Source organism: Myotis daubentonii, chromosome X (assembly GCF_963259705.1).
Source record: "Myotis daubentonii chromosome X, mMyoDau2.1, whole genome shotgun sequence".
Taxonomy (NCBI): domain Eukaryota; kingdom Metazoa; phylum Chordata; class Mammalia; order Chiroptera; family Vespertilionidae; genus Myotis; species Myotis daubentonii.
Window position 1 is genome coordinate 4,503,057 of NC_081861.1, and position 20,077 is coordinate 4,523,133.

The following is a 20,077-nucleotide window of genomic DNA, read 5'->3' on the forward strand; positions in this document are numbered from 1 at the left end:
TTCTTGTACTCACCTCATAACCTTCACCCCATTCCGAAGAACTTCCATGTCCACAGAGAACCCACCATTGGCGTGAGCCACGAGATTGAGGTCAGAGAATTCAGCCTGGAAAGGAAAAAAAATCAGTGATTCATTCACATCACACAAAAATGACCACTCAGTTTGCAATCCGGACAGTTGATCCCCAGGTCCACCTGTCGCAACTAACCTGTTCTACTTTAATGTCAATTTCTCCATGGAGCTTTTTCCCTTTGAAGTATTTCGCCCTGTAGAGGAAAAGCAGAACACGTCCATCAATGCTCAAATCTCAGGAAGACAAAACCCAGGCCAGTCCTTTGACCCCTTTGCCCCTGCAGCGTCTCTAGAGAAACCATACAGTGATTGTTATGATGGTTGAAATACTTTGAAAACTCAAACAGTGATTTGTGAACAATAAAGTATTCCTCATGGAGGTGTGTAAATGTCAAAGAACACTGCAAATTTTTTAAAAAGTCCTTAAACCCCAGAGAGCAGATATTTCTTAAAATATGGTCTGCTTGCAACACTGCTATCATAAATGTTTTTGGAAAGCTCCGGAAAATGAGGAGTGCTTTGTAAACTGTAACATACTTGGAATTGCATGGAGTTTACAATGGCAGAGAACCTTAGAGAGTCCACATCTATGAGGTGTGCCTGGGTATGGCTCAGTGCCTGCATCTGCTTGTACAGCCTGAAGCATCTCTCTGTTCTCTGGCCCTTTCCCAAGGAGGAGTGCATTCACCACGTGTGGCCGCGGGCCATGAAGGACAGAACAGCCATGGGTGGGGGCACAGGTATCAGAAAAGGAGGATCAGATTGAGGGGTGCATGCTGGTGGTGGTTCCACAGAAGCTGGAGACTGCAACAGTGGGGGTGGGGGAGAATCAACTGAGGATGAGTGGAAACCATAGGAGGGAAGAGGGGTAGAGCAGCAGTAGGCACATCATGAACTGCTATGTCACTGTCCCTATGCCCATCCCCAGCAGGGCTAGGTTTCCAGTGGCCTCTTCCCCCAGGCCCAGGATTTGCTACCTGATAAGCTTCTCCACAGACAGAAGCTTATCCCCAATTTTTTACAGACATGAGACAAGGGGAGAAGTCACCCCTTGTCATCGACATGCACACAATCAGGGTCTCTGACACACACACAGTGCAACAGGCCCTTGTGCCTTGAATGACATGCCCAAAGACCTCAAATACAGTTATTTCCTCTCTCTCTCTCTCTCTCTCTCTCTCTCTCTCTCTCTCTCTCTCTCTCACACACACACACACACACACCCTCCATTACTGACAATGACCCCTCACAAGTGCTGGAAGAGAATCTTTTTTTAGATATGTGCATTTTTAAAAATAAAATGATGACAAGTGCAAACTAGATCACTATTTTTAAACTTTTCCCCCCATAAGTATAGTGGGTACTCTGTTCAGATCTTCTCTTCAGGGCCAATGCCCCCTGAATATCAGTTGTGGACAGTTTATGGCTGTGTCCAACTGGGAACTGTCTTTGTTACAGGGAACTGCCTTAGCCAAGATTATACGTACTTTGGGCAGCGCGTGGCTTATATCTGGTCTCAGTGAGGACAAAGGCCGCCTGTTTGCCTCAATATAGGCTGACTCCGAAGGACTATTCCCAGCCCGAGAGCTCCCCCTAGGACCAGCTTAGGCCTCCGATACAACCACATTGTGGACCAACTTCTCTGTCTGCCCAACCCTGTCCTCCTTACAGGTAGGTGTTGATCCCAAAGGCACTCTGCAATGAGCTTCCCACATGCAAAATTCTGCTTCCAAACCGGTTTCCAGAGAACCCAACCTAAAACAGTGGGCCAGAGACGTCAAATGACAAAGACTCTAATGCTATTCTGGAGCTGAGTCACCCAGCAGCTAGCAGGCAACGTGAAACCATCATTTGTCAGGGGTGGAGCACAGATAGCCCCGACAGGCTGTGTTGACTCCAAGTGCTCGGCAGCAGCTCCGGGCTGTGATGCAAGCAGTCCTGCCACTCAGGCCATTCGATCCATCAGATCCTATGACACCGGAGGTGTCAACAGTGGAAAAAGATACAATGTGAAGCTTAAGAGAAGCTCGAGTGGGAGGCCCCTGGGGCTCTGGAGCAAGGCCATGCCATCTGCAGCATAGAATTACACGCCTCTTGAGAAACAAATCTTGGTGTAATATTGGGCCCTGATACACAGTTACTTGACCAGGGGGTACCAAGTAACTGTGTACCCAGAAGTGTCCATTATAAGCTAGATCCTGCCAGGCCTGCCAAGTAATACAGTCAGATGGGTCCAGCAGCCAGGATACCAGGCAAGCTGCCTGAGCAGGTAACCCAGATGCCCATGTCATCCACCTTATTGCTACTGCCTCTCTCAGCTCACTAAGGGGACTCCTTTATCCAACCAGTAGATAAAGGAAGAAAAAGTCTGAGCTTGCTTCACAAATAGATTGCCTTGGTATGTGGGTGGAAGACAAAAATGGACAGTGGCTGCACCATAGTCCCATTCAGAGCGGTCTTGAAAACAGTGACAGAGCTCCCAATGGGCAAAGCTGTGAGCTGTACTCTTGGCCATCTACTTTTTGGGGAAAAAGAAGTGGCCAAAGATTAGAATATATATTTATTCACTGGTGGTGAATGGCTTGGCTGATTTGTCAGAGGCTTTGAAAGAAATATATTGAAAGATTAGAACAAGGAGGTCTGGGACACAAAAATGTGGGTGGACATATGGGAGTGGAGATGAAGTGGAAAGAGGAGAAAAGATCTCTGTATTGTATGTTAACACCCACCAGACAGCATCCGCCACAGAAGTGGCACTAAGCAATCAGGTAGACAGAATGAGTCAGCCAGATGATGTCAGCCAGCCTCTGAATCAGTCGCCCCAGTGCTGAGCACATGTACGAAGTGGCAAGAAGAACAGAGATAGAAGCTATATGTGAGGGCCTACAGAATTATTGCAGAATATTCAACCTGCCAGCAACAGAGACCAATATTGAATCCCTGACATGGCAGCATCACTCAAGAAGACCAACCAGCTACTTTGTGGTCTCTTCCACCTTGGAAAGAGTAATGATTAATTTTGACTGGAATATTCTATGTATGGGTTTGCCTTTCCTGACTGCAGGACCTGAGACAGCATCACTGTTCAAGGGCTTACACAGTATGGGATCCCACAAAACATTACATCAATCATGAAAGGAGGTGCAAAAGTGGGCCCATGACCATGGATTCAACAGATGACCTATATACCACAGCACCCAGAAGTTGCTGGCCTCGTTGTTATGGAACAACTTCTTGCAGCCACAGCTAAGACCCCAGCTTGGAGGTGATACCGTGCACAAATGGGGCACCATCCTTCAAAACCCAGTGTACACCCTAAATCAATGACCATTGTTTGTGCTGTGTTTCTAATAGGTAAAATACATGGGTCTGGGAACCCAGAGGTGAAAGTAGAGTGGCCCAGCTTACCATCAATCTCAGTGATCCACTTTTGGAATGTGTGTCTCCTGTTTCCTCAGAGCTCTGCAAGGTTAGAGGTCCTGGTTCTCCAGGGGGGACAGTACTACCAGGAGACACAGCAAGAATCCCATTACATTCTAAGTTTTGAGTTCTACCTGGACACTCCAGGTTTTGCATGCCAATGGACATGAAGAGCAGTCACTATCTGGGCAGGGGTACATGACCCTGATCATCAGAAGGGGCAGGGCTGGTGCTACAGTGGGGGCACGGAGGAACCTAGGTGATCTGCTTGGGTATCTGTTGGTATTCTTTGCTTAACTTTGATGATAAAGGGACAAAAATAGCAGCCACAGCCTGAAGAGAGCATGGGGACCAAGGGTTGAGAGATCTCTCAAGGATGAGGGAATGGATCATGCACCAGGTAAGCCACCAAGACCAAGAGAGGTTCCATCTGAGGGTGAGGGAAATTTAGAATGTATAGAAGAAGACAATGCATATCATTTATTTATGCTGCATTTATCAACTGTGGAAGTGGAGGCTGTATTTCATCCCACCAACCATGCTCTTTCAGGTTTCTCCCAGAAAACAAGGTCAATTACAATCCTGGAAACGCTGTTCTCAGATGGGGTGAACTTACTCTAAGAAGCAAGTGAATCTGAGTAGTACAAAGGGTAGACTGTGTGCTCCATCCAGATCCTCACCCCCCTCTCCTCAGGCCTTCCCATCTATCCCCCAGCTTCCTGGAACAGCTGTTGTTGAAGCCTCACAGTGCTGTCCCGCCCTGGGAATTGCCCTCTGCAGCACGAATTTGCCTTCCCCAAGATTGTTCCTCCTCCCAGGGGACAGCCTGTGGTCAATGATGGGCTGATGCAGGAATTCAGAAGCATGGCTACCTCAACTCCATTGGGGGTAACTCTAGAGTGTCCTCTCAGCTCCAGAGCTCCCCAGAGGATCGTTTGAGGCCTCTGTCATGGCTGCATCATAGCTCAACCTTTCCCTCTGCCAACTCTTGCTTCCCCTACACCTCCCCCGCAACAGGTGTTGTTCCTCAGAGCTCTCCCCAAGAAATCTGCACGCAAATCTCAGCCTCAAGATCTACTTCTAGGGAAGTCACATAAAAGAAGCCATGATAATAAATATAGTTTATATAACCCATTATATAAATATTTACATAATAACCCACCCTATATATCTAATACATATTATATAAGACACATATAATATGTTATACAGCAAACATAAAATAGGATGTCTTATATAATATATAACACAATATATGGCATTTTACATATTATGTGTAGATGGATCCAGAATGTACAGTAGAATGTGTTTAAATATACATATACTAGAGGCCCAGTGCATGAAATTCATGCATGGGCAGGGTCCCTAGGCCTGGCTGGCAATCAGGGCTGATCTGTGGGGTGACCAGAGAGGCGATGGTGGGGGGACCATGGCACCCACCTTGGCTGGCCTGGGGCCTGCGGGCTGGGGCAGCTCCTGCGTTGAGCGTCTGTCCTCTGGTGGTCAGTACGCATCATAGTGACCAGTCATTCCAAAGTTCAGTCGATTTGCATATTAGACTTTTATTATATAGGGTAATTAGAATGAAAGTTTCAGTAAATAATTATCTTTACTATGTGCAATGGAGTCTGAAATTTCCTGTTCTATTTTATTTCATTTCATGAAGGAAAGCACACACATATATGCATTATATACTATAAACCCATTATATAATGTATGTATTATATAGTATATGTCATATACAATATATGGCATATATTATTGATTATATTTCTTATTGGAGTAACAGTTTTACTAAATAATAGTGCAATATACTCTTTTATTTTCTATTTTCATTTTTCCTACTTCATGAAGCAAATGAAATGCTGGTCACAAGCCAATAAATAGGTGACCCACAGTTTGGAAAACATTGGACTAAATTATCTCTAAAAAGGGTAGATGAGTCTCAACTTTAAATCACGGAGAACTCAAGACCCAAAAAGGAATGAGAGTGGTGAAGTTTGGCAGGAAAGGTGTCAGACTGTACTTAGGTGTATAATCCCATAGAGTTTGCACAATTCCTCCTTTATTCGAAGCTGAGATCCCTAAAACTTGCATGAATGTCTGCAAGTTGGTGATACAGAGGTATTTGTTCCTCACACTGAGCCTGGTGTACACAGGGTCTCTCTTTTTATTCATTCTGCTCCACCTATGGTAGATACCAAATAAATATTTGCTAGATTGACTGGAAGAAAAGACTAGAGCAGCTGCTGGGATAAAGGGGAGGTGGTTTTGGGATGCAGAAGGGGAAGAAAAGAATATTTCACTGAATTCAGCAGGTTCTCAATAAATGTTTGCTGGAAAAATTAGAAGAAAAAAAGAGAAACACTAGAGTTGTGATTATGGACAGGGGAAAGGTCTTGTCAATATTCAATAGGTAATTAATAAATGCTTGCTGGGATGAAGAAAAAAGCAGCAAAGCACCTGCCTGGAGGGTCAGAGTGAAGAAGGGAAGTCTGAAGGAGGGTGGTTAGCAATATTCAGAAGGGGCCTCATGAAGGTTTGTTGACGTCAATGGAGCAAATTTAGCCAGAAAGATGGCATCTGTGTGAGTGGGTGTTGGTGAAGGAATTACACCATGTGTTCAACAAATGCTTTATGGATTGTTGGAGAAAAGACTGGGAGGCCCTGCTGCAGGGATGGGAATGTGGCTGTTTGAACAGAATACAGTAAGAGATTAATAAATGACTTTTGGATTAATTGGGGAAAGGGGCAGTTGAGAATATGGTTACTAAGTGGGGGAGGGGACCTGGCCAGAATATAATAGGTGCACATTAAGAGCTTTCAGGATTGTGTAGTGTGGAAGGCAGGGTGAAGATTATTGAAAGGGGAATTAGGGCTACAAGAGGGGTAGGAGAAGGGGCATTGAATAAGGGGTTCTTAGAAGTATACAATAAGTGCTCATTAAAGAACTGTGGCGTTAGAGGAAAAGAGAGAATCCAGTTTATGTTTAGGATTAGAGGGAAGAAGTGAAGGAGGGGTTGTCCTAGTATATAGTAGTGCTTAATAAATGCCTCCCACACTCTGACACATGAAAAGTATGCATTTAATATCTGTAGAATGAATAAATGGCTCTAAATAGAAAGGCTTCTGGGTAAGGGTTCCTGGGGGTGTGGTTATCTAACTAGTAAAGAACTGCTAATCAATATATTTAGACTGAAGTAGACCCTTTGTGTGTGTGTGTGTGTGGGGGGGTAGCACTTGAGACAGGGGCAGAACTTCCAGATTTGGAATGACCTTTATATAGTAGGCTCTCAATAAACATTTAGTGGCTTAAATAGAAAGAAGATCCTTTGGGGTATCGACTTAAGAGCGAGAGAGGGAATCTCAAGGACATTGAAGGGAGTGGAAAGGGGGTAACCCTTAAAAATTGGGCTCTAGACTTATCAAATGAAGGACCCTGGAGAGAGGCTTTATGATCGGTGCAGGTTCTCCTACGAGTAATGAAGGGGAATGTACTCCCTACACACAACAGGCACATCCTCCCTACACACATACATGCTCACTGGATCCACTGGAAGAAAAGGACTTTGGGGAGGAGGTGTGAACATAGAGTACACAGAAGTGACTCCATACATGCTCTCTTTGGAGGAAAAGGCCTTTGGGGGAAGGTGATTAGAATTGAGCACCTGGCAGACAGGGAATAAATGCACACTGAATCCATTCAGGGAAAAGGTATTTGGGGAGGAAGGGCTAGGGATGGGCATATAATCACTGGATCATTGGAGAAAAATCTTTTGGGGAAGGGGAGTGGGGATCCTCCATCCATGGGGAGGAAAGACTTTTGTGGAGAAGGCACAGAATCAGGTGCACAGCAGGTGCTCCACAAATGCTTCAAGGAGTGACTAAAAAGATAAGGGCTCTGGAAAGAGGGATTGAAATGGTGCACACAGTGCCAGATATCTGATTACTGTATTAATTGGAGGCAAAGGCCTTTGGGGAGAGGGTCTAAGTTTGGATCATGCAGAAGGTGCTCAATACATGCAGATTGAAGCCACTAGAAGAAAGGCATTGGGGAAAGGGTTTGGGGTAAACAGCAGGCACTCAATAAATGCTTGTTGAATACACTGGAAGAAAGAGTCTTTAGAGAAGCCCCACACAGTAGGCAGTTGATAAGTGCTAGATGGGTCTACGAAAGGAAAGGTCTTTGAAGGAGTAGCTGGAGGATGGGGGATAAAAGAGGCACTCAATAAATGCCTTCTAGATTCATTGTAGGAAAAGGATTTGGCGGAGAGTCTGAAGATATATCACACTCAGAAGGCTCAAAAATGGTCATGGAACTCATTTGAAGAAAATGATACTTTTGAGAAAGGGGCTTGGGGATGGGGCATACATCAAGCACTTAATTAATGGTTTCTAGATTCTTTGGAGAAATAGGCCCTTGGAGAGGCGGCCTGAGGTTGGGGGCACACAGAGGGCATTCAATAAAGGCTTACAAGATCCATTAAAGGCAACACCTTTGGTGAGAAACTGGGGTGGGATACACAGCAGGCACTCAATCAATGTTCACAGTTTAGGTGGTCTTCGAGGAGAGGGCTGGGGTGGGCACATAACTCACTCTGGATATATATACTCACAAGATCTATTAGAGAAAAGGCCTTAGGGCAAGGGTTGAGGCACAAGATACATGTCAAGCTCTCAATGAATGTTCACAAAATTCATGGAAGCCAAAGGTCTTGGGGAAGGGCTCCCGTTGAGGTACACTGCAGGTACTTGATAAATGCTCAGAAGATTCATTAGAGGACAAGGCCTTTGGCGAGAGGGTTGGGGGGGGGGGCAAAGGCACATTAGGTTCTCAAATGTGCACAGGATACATTGAAGCCAAGGCTTTTGGGAAGGAGGTACACAACAGGTGCCTGATAACTGCTCCCTGTATAGATCAAGGAGGCCTTGGTGGTAGTGGTTGGGCGGGGGTGGCGGGGGCTGGCGGGGAGTAAGGGCGGGGCACACAGGAAGCACCCAGCATAATAATTTAAGAAAAAGGGTTTGGGTGAGGGGGTCAAGTTCTGGGCACGCAAGTGGTGCTCAATAATTGCTCGTCATGGAACCACCTGGGACCCAGGCCCTCAGGGAGACATCCGCAGCAGTGGCTTACCAGTCGGTGTGGGGCTCGTCGATGACCAGCAGCACCCTGGCGGCGGCGCCCCCACGGCCTGCGCCCCCAGAGCCGCCGCCCACCTGCTCGCTGAAGGTGGCGGCCGCGGCCGCAGTCGTCTGCTTGACTGCGTTGGACAGCGACGAGAAGAAGCCACCGCCTCCCGAGGATCCAGGGCTAGGGGCGGCGGGAGAGGCCACGGGGGCGGCCGAGGAGGCCCTCTCGGTAGTGGCAGTCGCGGGGCCGGGCGTGGCTGCAGGGCTGGGGGCAGCAGGTGGCGGTGGGGGCGGCTGCGGGCGCTGCAGGTCTGTCATGTACCCATTTGGCAGATTGGCCATGAAGTTGCTGTCGGACAGCCGGCGCCGCAGGTAGTTCATGGCTGCGGCGCAGGGCAGGGGGTCCTAGCAGCAGTCTGGTCAGGAGCCGCGGGGGTGGACCGCGCGGGGCCCAGGAGCACAGCTGCACTCTCACGCACGACGCGACTCTTCTGCTGCCTGCTGCAGACTGAGGCAGCGCTGAGTCGCCACCGCCGCAGCGCGGATGGTCGCGCCCGTGCCTCCCTATCTCGCGCCCTGCGTGGTGCAGTCCGGCTAGGCCGGCGGTAGCATGGACGCGACCAAGGCTACGGGGAAGGGGAGTTTGAGGAGGAATGACTAGTGACGTCAGCGCGCCTTCAGTGCTGGGGCGGCGGTGGCGCACGCCAGCAGGCGGGGGCGAAGGCGCTGTCCGCGGTGCTGAAGGGGGCAGTGCGCACGCGCCACGCCGCATCCTGTTCCCTTCCCCCCCATTCGATTGGGGATGCGCAATTTGGGAAGTGGGGGTGGGGTGGGTGCTTGTCGGGAGGATTGGAGTGGGTGGTCAGGCAAGCCCCCTACCCCACTTCATTCTGGTCTTCACACCCAGTCGCACGCACATGCAGGACCCTCCGCAGATACTCCGTTTCCAGTGTTGATAGTCACCACAGAAGGCATGTGGGGGTGGCAATGGAGGCACACCCTGAGACACAAACGTAGAGAAATAACTAACTCCCTTAGGGCGAGGGGTGGGGGTAGCTCGCGGGGAGATCAGTTTGCCAGGTACACACAGGCTCAGTTAGGCAGAGAGGTGTGGGGGAGGCCTAGACAACATTAGGTGGAGGTGGACACTTGGGTGGGGTACACACCTGAGGGGAGGCTGGAGGCACACAGGGAATGACACGCATGTGGAAATACATGTAGACACACACAAAAGTAAGGAAACACACAAAGGCATAGTGAGAGAGAACACACATCAATCTAGGTATCTATACACACACACACAAGCCCAGGATAACACATATGGATATACATGCACACGTATACACTTACACATGCACACAGGCACCCCACCAACACAAAGAGGATAAGGGAAACTCACACAAGTATGTATACCCAGAAAAAACACATACCCACAGACAATGATGGACAAACCTAGATCAGCCACACACACATCTCTCCCAAACTCTAGCCCTGATATGTGTCCATCTATCCCCATCTACACACACACTGGGTCCGTACACCCCCAATCATTTGCCATGGGCACAACCAAAACCCACAATACCCACCTGGCATAATTAGTGCCCTTTGCACCACAGAGGCAAACCCAAACTAGGGTAGGGACACAGTAGGTGCCAAATGTTTGCCACATGAGCAAATGACCTTTACTAGTATAGTCTGGACAGAGGTGGGTTGTGGAAGCCAGTCCGTCAGCTCCTATTAAGATCCTGATTACAATGAAAGTACAAATTCATTTTAAAAGAATAATTTGTTGATTGTACCCAATGCTTAACTGAGCTGTTTACATGTAGTCTTATCCAACCCTCACAACAATCCTATGGGGTGGTTATTATCATTTCCATTTTACACATGAAGGGACTCAATAATTCCAATTCATTCCTAAAGGGTCATGTGATCCATACATTTTTCTTTTTTTTAAGAATATGCCAGAAAGAGGTCCCAGTGTGGCTGCAACAAATTGATCAAGGGGGATTGTGGCAGAAAGTGGGGTTGGAGAGGTTAGCAGGGACTGGATGGGCCATAGTGAGTGATGATGGTGGACCAAGTGAGGTAGGTAGAAGATATGGCAAGAAACAGGCAGATGTGGAGTCTCCTCTGCCTGCAGGATTTTCAGGTGAATCATCTACTTATCCATGTGCCCATTCTTCATTCATTAATTCATTGGCTTGTTTAAACAACGTAGTAATGGTGTGGGGTCTGGAATCACAGTGCCTGCCTTCAAACTAAAAATGATCTTGACTCACCTCTAAGGGTGGGGTGGGGAAGAGACTACCTCCACTTTTGCATGTGCTATGACTTCTGCCAGGAATGTCACCTGCCCCTTCAAAGATCATCTTTGATCAAGGTCTTCAGGAAGTTCCCTCCCCCACGACTCAGATTCCATCTCCTCTTCCAATAGACTCCCACAGTGGTCAAGGCAAATATTTCCAAACAATCCTCTACTTCCTCCTCCATTCCAGCCAGCTTTGGTCTCACCTCCAGGCCTCTGCTTTGGCCATTCCTTGCCCCTCTCCCCTGGATGCCTTCTCTGCCATTTCAGATCCATTTTCTCCACTTTGGGGAGCTACCCAAGAATCAGGTATTTCCCAATATTTCGAAGTATGTGGTCCCGTTTTTTGCTCAGTAACTGGAGCAAGTTGTGCTGGACATATGGTGCCCTCTCTGGGGAAAAGGAGCAGCTGCAGGTCTACAGACCTTTCTGGCTCCTTGGGAATCTGCCACCAGATTGCCTCTTCCCAGGGGCCCCATTTCTAGGTTCTTAGTACTTGTAGACCCCAGCATCATTCCCTTTCTCCAGGTGGTTCAATTTCCAGAAATTAATTTTTTTATAGATTGTTTTACAGAAGAATGAAGATTCCCCCCAGGAGTATCTCAACTCCTTGAGACAGAGGTAAGGCTCTTCTGTACTGTCTCCATTTTCTCCAGCAGGAATTGAAAAGAAGTGGCTCCAAGAATGCTTTTTTTGTTGTTGTGTGTACCTCTGTTTATAACTCACACACACATATCCATGTTGCCCTCATGTGAATGCGTGCACATACACACCTCTATAACTTACATTGTTACAGTGCGCACACGGTTGTAACTTCACATTCACTGCACATCCACTCGACACATCCTTAATTTTTGCACAGACCCATAGGTCTGCATATCACACATACACAAAGATATGTGCCTCACACTACACACACACAAACTTACACTTTCTTGCAAACACAAACCTCTCTCACACTCTGTATTAGCAACCAGAACCCCTCATTTTGGCTTATTCCTCCCAAGATGATTATTTATCAACTTTGTCTTCATCCCAACCCATCAACCGGTCCATTTTACACAAGAGGAAATCAACCCAGAGAACTGAATATCCTGACATACTCTGGGTGTCACAAATCTTCCATCTGAACCCTCCCTCACAGAGGTGCCCCTCCACTCACAGCACTGAGTCCTAACCTCTGCCCCTGACATGGTGCTTCAGAAATGTTCAGCCCACTACCTTTCGTGTCTTTTTCCTCCTTGGTAAATGGGGATAATAATACTGACACTCACAATTTCATTGTAGATTAAGTGAATTCATGCTATGGGGGCTTAAAATACTACCAGGCATAGAGCAAGTGCTCTCTAAGTATTAGCTATTACCATAATTATGATGATTCTTATGCTTTGTCTCATTACAAGGGCCCCAGCATTCATAAGTGTTAAATCAATGAGCAAGTGCTAAGGGTACTAATGTCTGGGTTTGTTCCCTTCACTGTGGAGACAGGTACCACTCCAACTCCCCTGCTTTCCTATACCCAACGGTATCCAGGACTATTGTTAGTATACAGTAGGTGTTGAGAAGTGTTGAATAAATGTTCAGAGGAAAGGGTCACTTACTCTGAGTCTGTTCCCTTGTTCAGATGTCCTCTCCTTCTACCAGCCCTCCTCCACCCCAGATGCCTGGACTTAATTCTAGTATACAGTAGACACTAATAAGTGTTGAAGGAATGAACAAATGCTAACAGGAATATGTGTCTGCGTTTGGGCTCCTCTTGGCAGATGCTGACTCTAGCTTCTCTTTGCCCCCGCTCCAGCTTAGAGCACCTCATAGGCACTTCCTCCCCCTCCTCCAGAGCTATTTGTTGCCGCTAATTGCAGCCTTGGAGCTGGGCTGTTGGGAGTGGGTAGGTGCAGGTGCTGGTGCAGCGGGGCGCCACCCCAGCCCTGCCTCTGCTGTCTGCTGCTGTTTACCAGGGATTGATGTGGAATTTGCCATCCCAGAGGCTCTGGTGGGTGGGAACCTAGAGAGCTTTAGGAGGTGGGGAGATGGATAACAAGCACACCAGCCAATCAGAAAGTGCCTGGCAGGGTGAGCAGCCAAACAGGAAACCCATAACATGGAGCTCTGCAGAAGGACATGCTGGGTGACCCCAGGCACTGGGGGGCAGGTGTGGGGGGCAGACACTGGGGCTTCAGCAGCAGTGAATGGATGGATATTTGCATTCATTCCTGCCAAACTGGCCACAGTGGAAAATACAGTTTTCCACAACAGGTCACTATGACATGCTGTGCCCTAGAAGATGCTATTGCCCCATTCTTGAGGAAGAGGCTGGTTTATTGAGGTCTGGGAAGCCAGAGGGTCAGAATGGAAGAGAGGTGTTAGAGCTCCTTATCCTCAGGGTCTTCGCAGGCAGGCGCGTGTAGACATGGCCGCTTCTCCTCCACCACCAACCTCTGCCCCTGTAGCAACTCGCACTTTGCCAATGGTGTCCCCCAGAAGGTCACATTCTTCTCACCTTGACCTTCCACGATGCTAATAGTGGGCCTGAAGCATTAGGGAGGGAATGGAGGGGAGAAGCTCAGGGAAGGCAAGAATGCATTCAATAAACTCTTATTGAGTGCATACTATGTGCCCAACACTATTTTTAACTGTGAGATATTGGGCAATTTCTTTACCTTCCCTACACCTCACTTTCTCTCATCTGAACAATGGGAATAATGCAAACAACAACAACAATAATAACACCCACTTCACTGGGCTGAGGATAAATAAGTTACAGAGTGGTGTCTGGTACACAGTAAGTTCTTAATAAATGCCAATGATTGTTACTAGTTGACATTAGCTACCTTCTCTTACATCCAAAACCCTTTACATTTCTCTCCCCACTGCCCACTGGAAAAACAAAACAAAGGCTTTGCCCTAGCATTCAGGACCTTGTTGTTGTGCCCAAATCTCTGCTCCAAGGCAATGTCTGTCTCTTTTCCTCTTTATCCAGACTCAGTCTCATGTCCAGAATGGTCTTTGCTTGGATTATTTCTCCCACTAAGCAAGCCCTCCATTCACTCACATCCTGATTTTCTCAATCACCCCTTTCTCCATTCATTCCCTCACTCTGTCAAGTCCTTCATGCCTCCACTTAACACCCCTAATGCATCTTTAGGACTCACTCTAAACCCCATAGCTAGAGACCACTTTCCAGATTGTAGGCCTTCCATGAGATGGGAACAAGCCACTTAATCTAGTAGTTTGATGCACGCTATCCTATATAATAAAAGGTTAATATGCAAATCGGCTGACCACCAGGGGGCAGATGCTCAATACAGGAGCTGCCCCCTGGTGGTCAGTGTGCTCCCATAGGGAGAGTGCTGCTCAGCCAGAACCCAGGCTGATGGCTGGCAAGCACAGCGGCAGTGTTGGGAGCCTCTCCCACCTCCGTGGCAGTCGGACACCCCCCGCCTCCAGGGCTCCTGGACTGAGAAAAGGTGCAGGCCGGGCTGAGGGACGCCCCCACCCCCTGCCCAGTGCACAAATGTGCACCGGGCCTCTAGTGTGGAAATAAGAAGGGATGCGTGGGTATTTTAACCCTCTCCCACACCTGGGCTACCCTGGCCACCGGGAAATACTTTGAGTGACTGATCACCTGTGTCCAGGACTCTGTGTACACAGTCTTGATCCCTTTATGTCAGGGGAGGCCTGATCAGTTTCCTAGACCCAGGTTGAGGTGGCAGGCCCTTTCCCACATACCAAGCATTCCTCATATGCCTTCTATAGGGACCTGTCTACCTAAATCTCTTGGGAGATCCATGAGATCTGGGATGTGTGTATCTGCAACCGTTGCCAAAAAGGCCTTAAAGTATCTGGGGGCAGTGAGACATTGAGTGAGACACTGAGCCACCCATGGAGGCATGGGTGACTGAAGGAGTAAGTGAATGGAGGCATGAGTGACTGAACAAGCCCATCAAAGCATGCATGGGTAACAGAGAGCAGAGCAAATAGACACAGGGAAGACTAAGTGAATGGGGGAATGGCCGAGTGACTGAATGTGTGACTTACGGGCACAAAGGCTACTAACTCTCCCATCAATATCTTCTTTCTCAGCTTCTTCTTTAGTTTTCCCCACTTCCTGAAGCTGAGAAATGGCACTGGGCAAGGGAGGCACCTTAGGCTCAGTGGTAGAAGCCCTGGTTGGGGGTAGCTGACTCTCCTCCCCTGAATGCTGACATAGCGGTATCATTGCCCCTTCTTAGGCATACTCTGCCTCTTCACTCACGCGTAGTTGGGGAGATGGGCCTTGCAGAGGCGCTGGCGGGAGCGGGTGGGGCTGGGTCCACACGCAGGTGTGCACAACCCCCAGGTACTCCACTCTGACCATGAGCCGTCCACTGCAATGAGAAGAGGGAGTCAGAATTAGTGGTTTCAAGAGGTTAGTGAGAGAGAGGCTGCAGGGACACGGGGTCCATGGCAGAGAGTCAGAAATCCCCATCGCTTCATGGGCTGCCCACCCTCACAGCACAGTCTGGGGAGCACTCACACAAGCAGCGATGGATGTTGTAGCAGTACCGGATATCCTGTTGATCCCCAGCACAGCGAAGTCCAGTTAACTTGCGGCCAATGCAGTCCCTTACGCGTACCTGCTGGCCTTGGATCTCCTGACATCTGATTTGTGACATCTTCGGGCGGGTGCACGTCTCCCATTCCTGCCACGGCCCCCACTCTCCATTCACTGCAGAGACAGGGGTAGCAGGGGCTCGCACCAAAGAAGGGAGACAGCAAGGAAGTTGAAAGGAAGGGATGAGTGCTGGGGGGCAGAGTGGCGGTGATTAGTTCTGGGAATGGGTGATCGGAGGCGGAACTAAGGCATCAGGGCCAGGAGTGGAGGGATTTAAGGCAAGTCCAAGGCATTAGCAGCAGGAACAGGGCAGCAGGAAAGGGTGGGGGGCTTAGGCATGGAAATGGTGCATCTTGAGGTGCTGACCAGGGCAGCCCATGGCTGTGTTGCAGATGTGGGTCCGCGTGGCATCACCAGCACAGAAGGGGCCCCCGTGCTTGGGCGCAGGGTTATTACATGTCCGTCGTTCCAAGGTCTGACCCAGGCCACAGGTCACCGGGCAGGGACTCACTGGGCCCCATGGCCCCCAGCCTCCAGCCACTGTTGGGGGGGAGAATAGGAGTGAGGAAAGGCCACTTCAATCTCCCTGCTTCAGCTCTTAGAGCCTTGAGGCAGACCGTCCCCAAACAAAGAGGTACATGGTCACACAGTCTCAGATTTAGCCCATGAAATGGCAGAGCATCTGTGTCCGAATCAAGAGCAGAGTGTCAGAGGCCTTATCCCTATGTACCTGGGCAGGGTGGCAGGCCGCTGCAGCCCCGCTGCTCATACGCTAACCCTGAGCACGGCTTCCCAGGAGGCTTTGTAGAGGGTTCAGGCGCGGTACACGTGCGGCTCCGTCTTTCCATAGGTGCATTGGGGCCACCATGGCAGGTGCCTGAGCAGGGGCCCCAGGGGCCCCAAGCAGCCCAGCCTCCGTGTGCTGTGGGGAGGGGTAGAGAGCGGCCAAGTGAGGTCATGCATGCTGAAGTCCTCCTACACTGGCAGCTCCCTCCATAACCCTCAGAGCCACCCGGGGTGTCTGCACCCGTGCCCTGTGGTTGCCCTCACTCACTGGGGCAGACCTGCTTCGTGTCACAGGCCTCTGACTCCTGTGCCAATCCTGGGCAGGAGCCCCCACACTTGGGGGTGGGCTCATCACATTTTCGATGACGGGTTCGGGTCCCTTTGGAGCAGGTGACAGAGCAAGGTGTCCAGGGCCCCCACTTGGACCAGCCGCCCATCTCTGTGGGAGAGAAGAAAGGGGCACAGGATGGAGGTGGGGGTGTCATTCAGGGGTGCTCGCTTCCTCTTGTAGCCCACATCAGCTAATCCTGTCGCCACGTTCTCTGTCACACTTGGTCCACCATCATTGCTCATCTGGATTCTTTCAGTCACCTGCACATGGAACCCTCTGCTTCACCCCTCACCACAGTTTGTCTTCCTCCTGACAGCGAGGAGGTCACAACCCTAGTCAGATCACGTTTCTCTGCTGCCCATAACCCATATCAATCAAAATAAAAGCCAACATCCTCACCCTGGCCCACTAGGATCAGGCTCCCTCTGACCTCACCTCCTACCATGATCCTCCAGCCACACTCTGCCTCCTCCTTATAGCCTCACACACATCAGTCACGATTCCACCCTCTGTCCCGACTGTTCCCAGGGCTGGGGAACGGGCAGTGCGTGGCCGCCTTGCTGCTCCTCCTCACCAGGACAGCATTGCTGGTTCTCACAGGCCTGCAGCTGCCACTCCAGGGCCCCAGGCTGCTGCTTCTCTGGACACTGTCCACCCCAGCCTACACAGCGCCGGTGCCGTAGCTGGGAGCCCTCAGTGCAGGTCATTGAGCAGGGGGTCCAGCTGGACCACGGTGACCACTTTGGGGACCTGCAGAGAGAAGCACATATGCCCCATCCATGAGCTGGCAAGGACAGTGTACAGGACTGGTGAGTGTGGGCAGGCACAGGCAGGGGTGTGGGAGAAATATGTGTGAAACAATGAGAGTACCTACCTCTTAAGGATATTGGGGGACTAAATGGGAAGATATGAGCATACAGTAAGTATTTAATATATATCATTTACCTTCACGATTAGAGACCTGGAGCTACCCCTGGCAGCCCCCCAAGGATAGTGCCAGGCATGCAGTAAGCAAATATAAGGACGAGGGGCCCAGAACTGCTGTCAGAAACCCACTGGGCAACCACTGTGCAAACAGGAAGTGCTCAATGAATGTGAAGTTGTCATCATAATTATGCCCTGGAGCTGCCCTTAGAATTCTCCAAACTCTCCCACATCCATAACACATCTGTATACAGTAAGCACTCAATATAAGCTGTAGTCACAATTAGGGGACCTGAGCCACCTTCAGAAATACCTGGGCTGCACCCCACCCACCATGCTTCCAGTGTGCAGGAAATGCTCAATACACGCAGCCCAGGGGACATTTAGCAATGTCTGGAGACATTTTGGTTGTTGCAACCGCTGTGGGGAGTTGCTACTGGCACCTAATTAGAGGCCAGAGTTGCTACAAAACACCCTGCAATGCACAGGTCAGTCCTCCCCCCCACCCCGCCCCAACCAATAATAATTTTCTGGCCTCAAAAGTCCATAGAACCGAGGCTGAGAAACCCAGAGCTATGGTCACGATCAGGGCCTCAGAAACACCTTTGGGAACCCCAGAGAAGGAAAGAGTCCAGTTCTGGGTCACCCTGCACAGTCCTTCCTGCCCCCCCCTCCCCCAAGCCCAGGGTCCCCCTCACCTGCATGGCTGACAGAGCTTGCTGCCAGGCTCCTGGAAGGCATAGGCAGCGTTGAGACAGCAGTCTTGCACACGGACACCTCCGCCCAGGAGGCCCTTGCACTTGCCTGAGGACTCCTCATACTGGGTGAAGCAGAGGACGGGCTCTGAGCCTGAACCAGGGTGGGGGGAGGAGGGATGGTCAGGGGTGTTACTGGTGGGCCCGGGCACCCTGGGCCAGCTAGGCTCACCCACTCACCTGTGGCCGGCAGGGTGAGAAGCAGCAGCAGTGGCGGCAGCAGCAGCCAGGAGGTCTGCGCTGGGGTGGGCATGGTGCGCACTGAGCTCCTGTAGCCCCGCCTGGCTTTATGTGCCCTGGGAGCCAGTGGGAAAAGAGGAACCAGGGGCAGGGGAACTGGGAGGGCAAAGGGCAGCAGTGGGGGGGGGGGAGGGCGGGACTTTTCAGTTCCCACCTCTCCCTTGTCACCTCTGCCTCCGAGACACCTTCCTCCACTCACCTCTCCTTACTTCTGGACTCACTCTCAGTCCTCCTGTTTTGTTTGTCACTGTATTCCCACCCCATGCCCCACCTAGCAACCCTTCAGCACTCAATCAATGCTCTTTGAACAAATTCTAGTGAAGGGAAATGGAGCATTGGACTTTGGAGCAAGACCAACTTCCTAGTTGTGTAACCTTGGGCAAATCATTGGAACCTCTCCGAGTCCGTTTCTTTCTTTTTTAAAAAATATTTTTATTGATTTCAGAGAGGGAGAGGGAGAGAGAGAGAAACATCAATGATGAGAGAATCATTGATCAGCTGCCTCCTGCACACTCCCTATTGGGGATCGAGCCTGCAACCCGGGCATGTGCCCTTGACTGGAATCGAACTGTGACATTCTGGTTCGATGCTCAACCACTGAACCACTCAGGCCGGGCTGAGTCCTGTAAAATGAATACTTTCTACCATGATAAGATCAATCTCATGGCACCGGTGACCAAGGGTGAGGTGACTGCATGCTCAGGTTGTCCCACCTCATAGGGTGGAGTGGGCATTGAGATCATTGCTTCATTCTGCATCCTGACTTAACCCACCCTCCTCTTTCCTGAAAGAGAGGTCCCCTGTGGTCAGCATGGGGGAAGGGAGTTCAGCTTAAGGGAAGTGAGAGAGGGAAGTGACAAGAGTGTGGGGAGGATGCAGGAGTGAATTGGAGATACCCAGTCCCAGGGGTGCAGCTGGGGACACCTTCAGGGCCTGCGGAGGGGGTTGGGAGGGAACCAACCGGCCTGGTCATGTTCCAGCAGAGAAAGTTGGGTAGGTGACACCCCCGCTCCCTGAGCCTACATCATAGGGTTTATTGCAAAGATTGGGAGCTAAGGTTTTTTCAAGTCCTTAACACAGTGCCTGGCATATAGTAGATGATCTGTTTGTTAAATACATTTATCCAACATTTACTGTGCACCTATTGGGTATCAGATGCTGTTCTCGGCACTGGATGTAGCAAAGAATGACAGCCCCAAATCCTGGTCTTCAAGAGGCTTACACTCCAAAAGAAGACACAGATAATAAATGTCGCTTCCCTCACAGAGGCCTTCCCCAGGTACCCTTTTTATATGGCACCCCAGTCACTCTCTAACCCAGTGGCTCTCAAACCTTAGTGTGCATCAGAATCATCCAGAAGGTTGATGAAATCATAGATGGCTAGGCTGCACCCGTTTCTGTTTTTTTTTTTTTTTAATGTATTTTACTGATTTATTTTTTTATTTTTTATTTTTATTTATTTTTTTTTTTTTACAGAGAGGAAGGGAGAGGGATAGAGTTAGAAACATCGATGGGAG

At 49.7% G+C, this 20,077-nt stretch overlaps 2 protein-coding genes across 3 annotated transcripts in view; both read right to left on the reverse strand.

The window, feature by feature from the left end:
- The window catches only part of SYN1 (synapsin I), a 35,162-nt gene extending 25,970 nt beyond the window's left edge, over positions 1-9,192 (reverse strand). For both annotated transcript variants that reach the window (XM_059679768.1, XM_059679767.1), the window contains exons 1-3: positions 8,627-9,192; positions 209-266; positions 14-105 (exon numbers count right to left, since the gene is read on the reverse strand). In XM_059679768.1, coding sequence (XP_059535751.1) covers positions 14-105; positions 209-266; positions 8,627-9,003 — 527 coding nt within the window. In that variant the 5' untranslated portion in view covers positions 9,004-9,192. The remainder of the gene's footprint in view (positions 1-13; positions 106-208; positions 267-8,626) is intronic.
- A 4,036-nt stretch (positions 9,193-13,228) lies between these two features.
- Positions 13,229-18,684, reverse strand: CFP (complement factor properdin). The gene is made up of 9 exons (XM_059678449.1): positions 18,501-18,684; positions 18,264-18,414; positions 17,216-17,391; positions 16,579-16,749; positions 16,255-16,446; positions 15,891-16,064; positions 15,447-15,638; positions 15,186-15,297; positions 13,229-13,459 (listed from the first exon to the last, which is right to left on the reverse strand). The coding sequence occupies exons 1-9, from the start codon at positions 18,571-18,573 to the stop codon at positions 13,294-13,296; spliced, it is 1,407 nt and encodes a 468-aa protein (XP_059534432.1). The 5' UTR covers positions 18,574-18,684; the 3' UTR covers positions 13,229-13,293.
- Positions 18,685-20,077: the final 1,393 nt, after the last annotated feature.

Bases quoted from the DNA above. Each gene is read 5' to 3' on its own strand.
- CFP (XM_059678449.1), bottom strand. From the start codon at position 18,573: ATGCCCACCCCAGCGCAGACCTCCTGGCTGCTGCTGCCGCCACTGCTG. The intron at 17,392-18,263 runs GTGAGGGGGACC...TTCTCTCTGCAG, and splicing joins AAGCTCTGTCAGCCATGCAG to GTCCCCAAAGTGGTCACCGT. The intron at 16,065-16,254 runs GTACATAGGGAT...CCCCCCCAACAG, and splicing joins CGGCCTGCCACCCTGCCCAG to TGGCTGGAGGCTGGGGGCCA.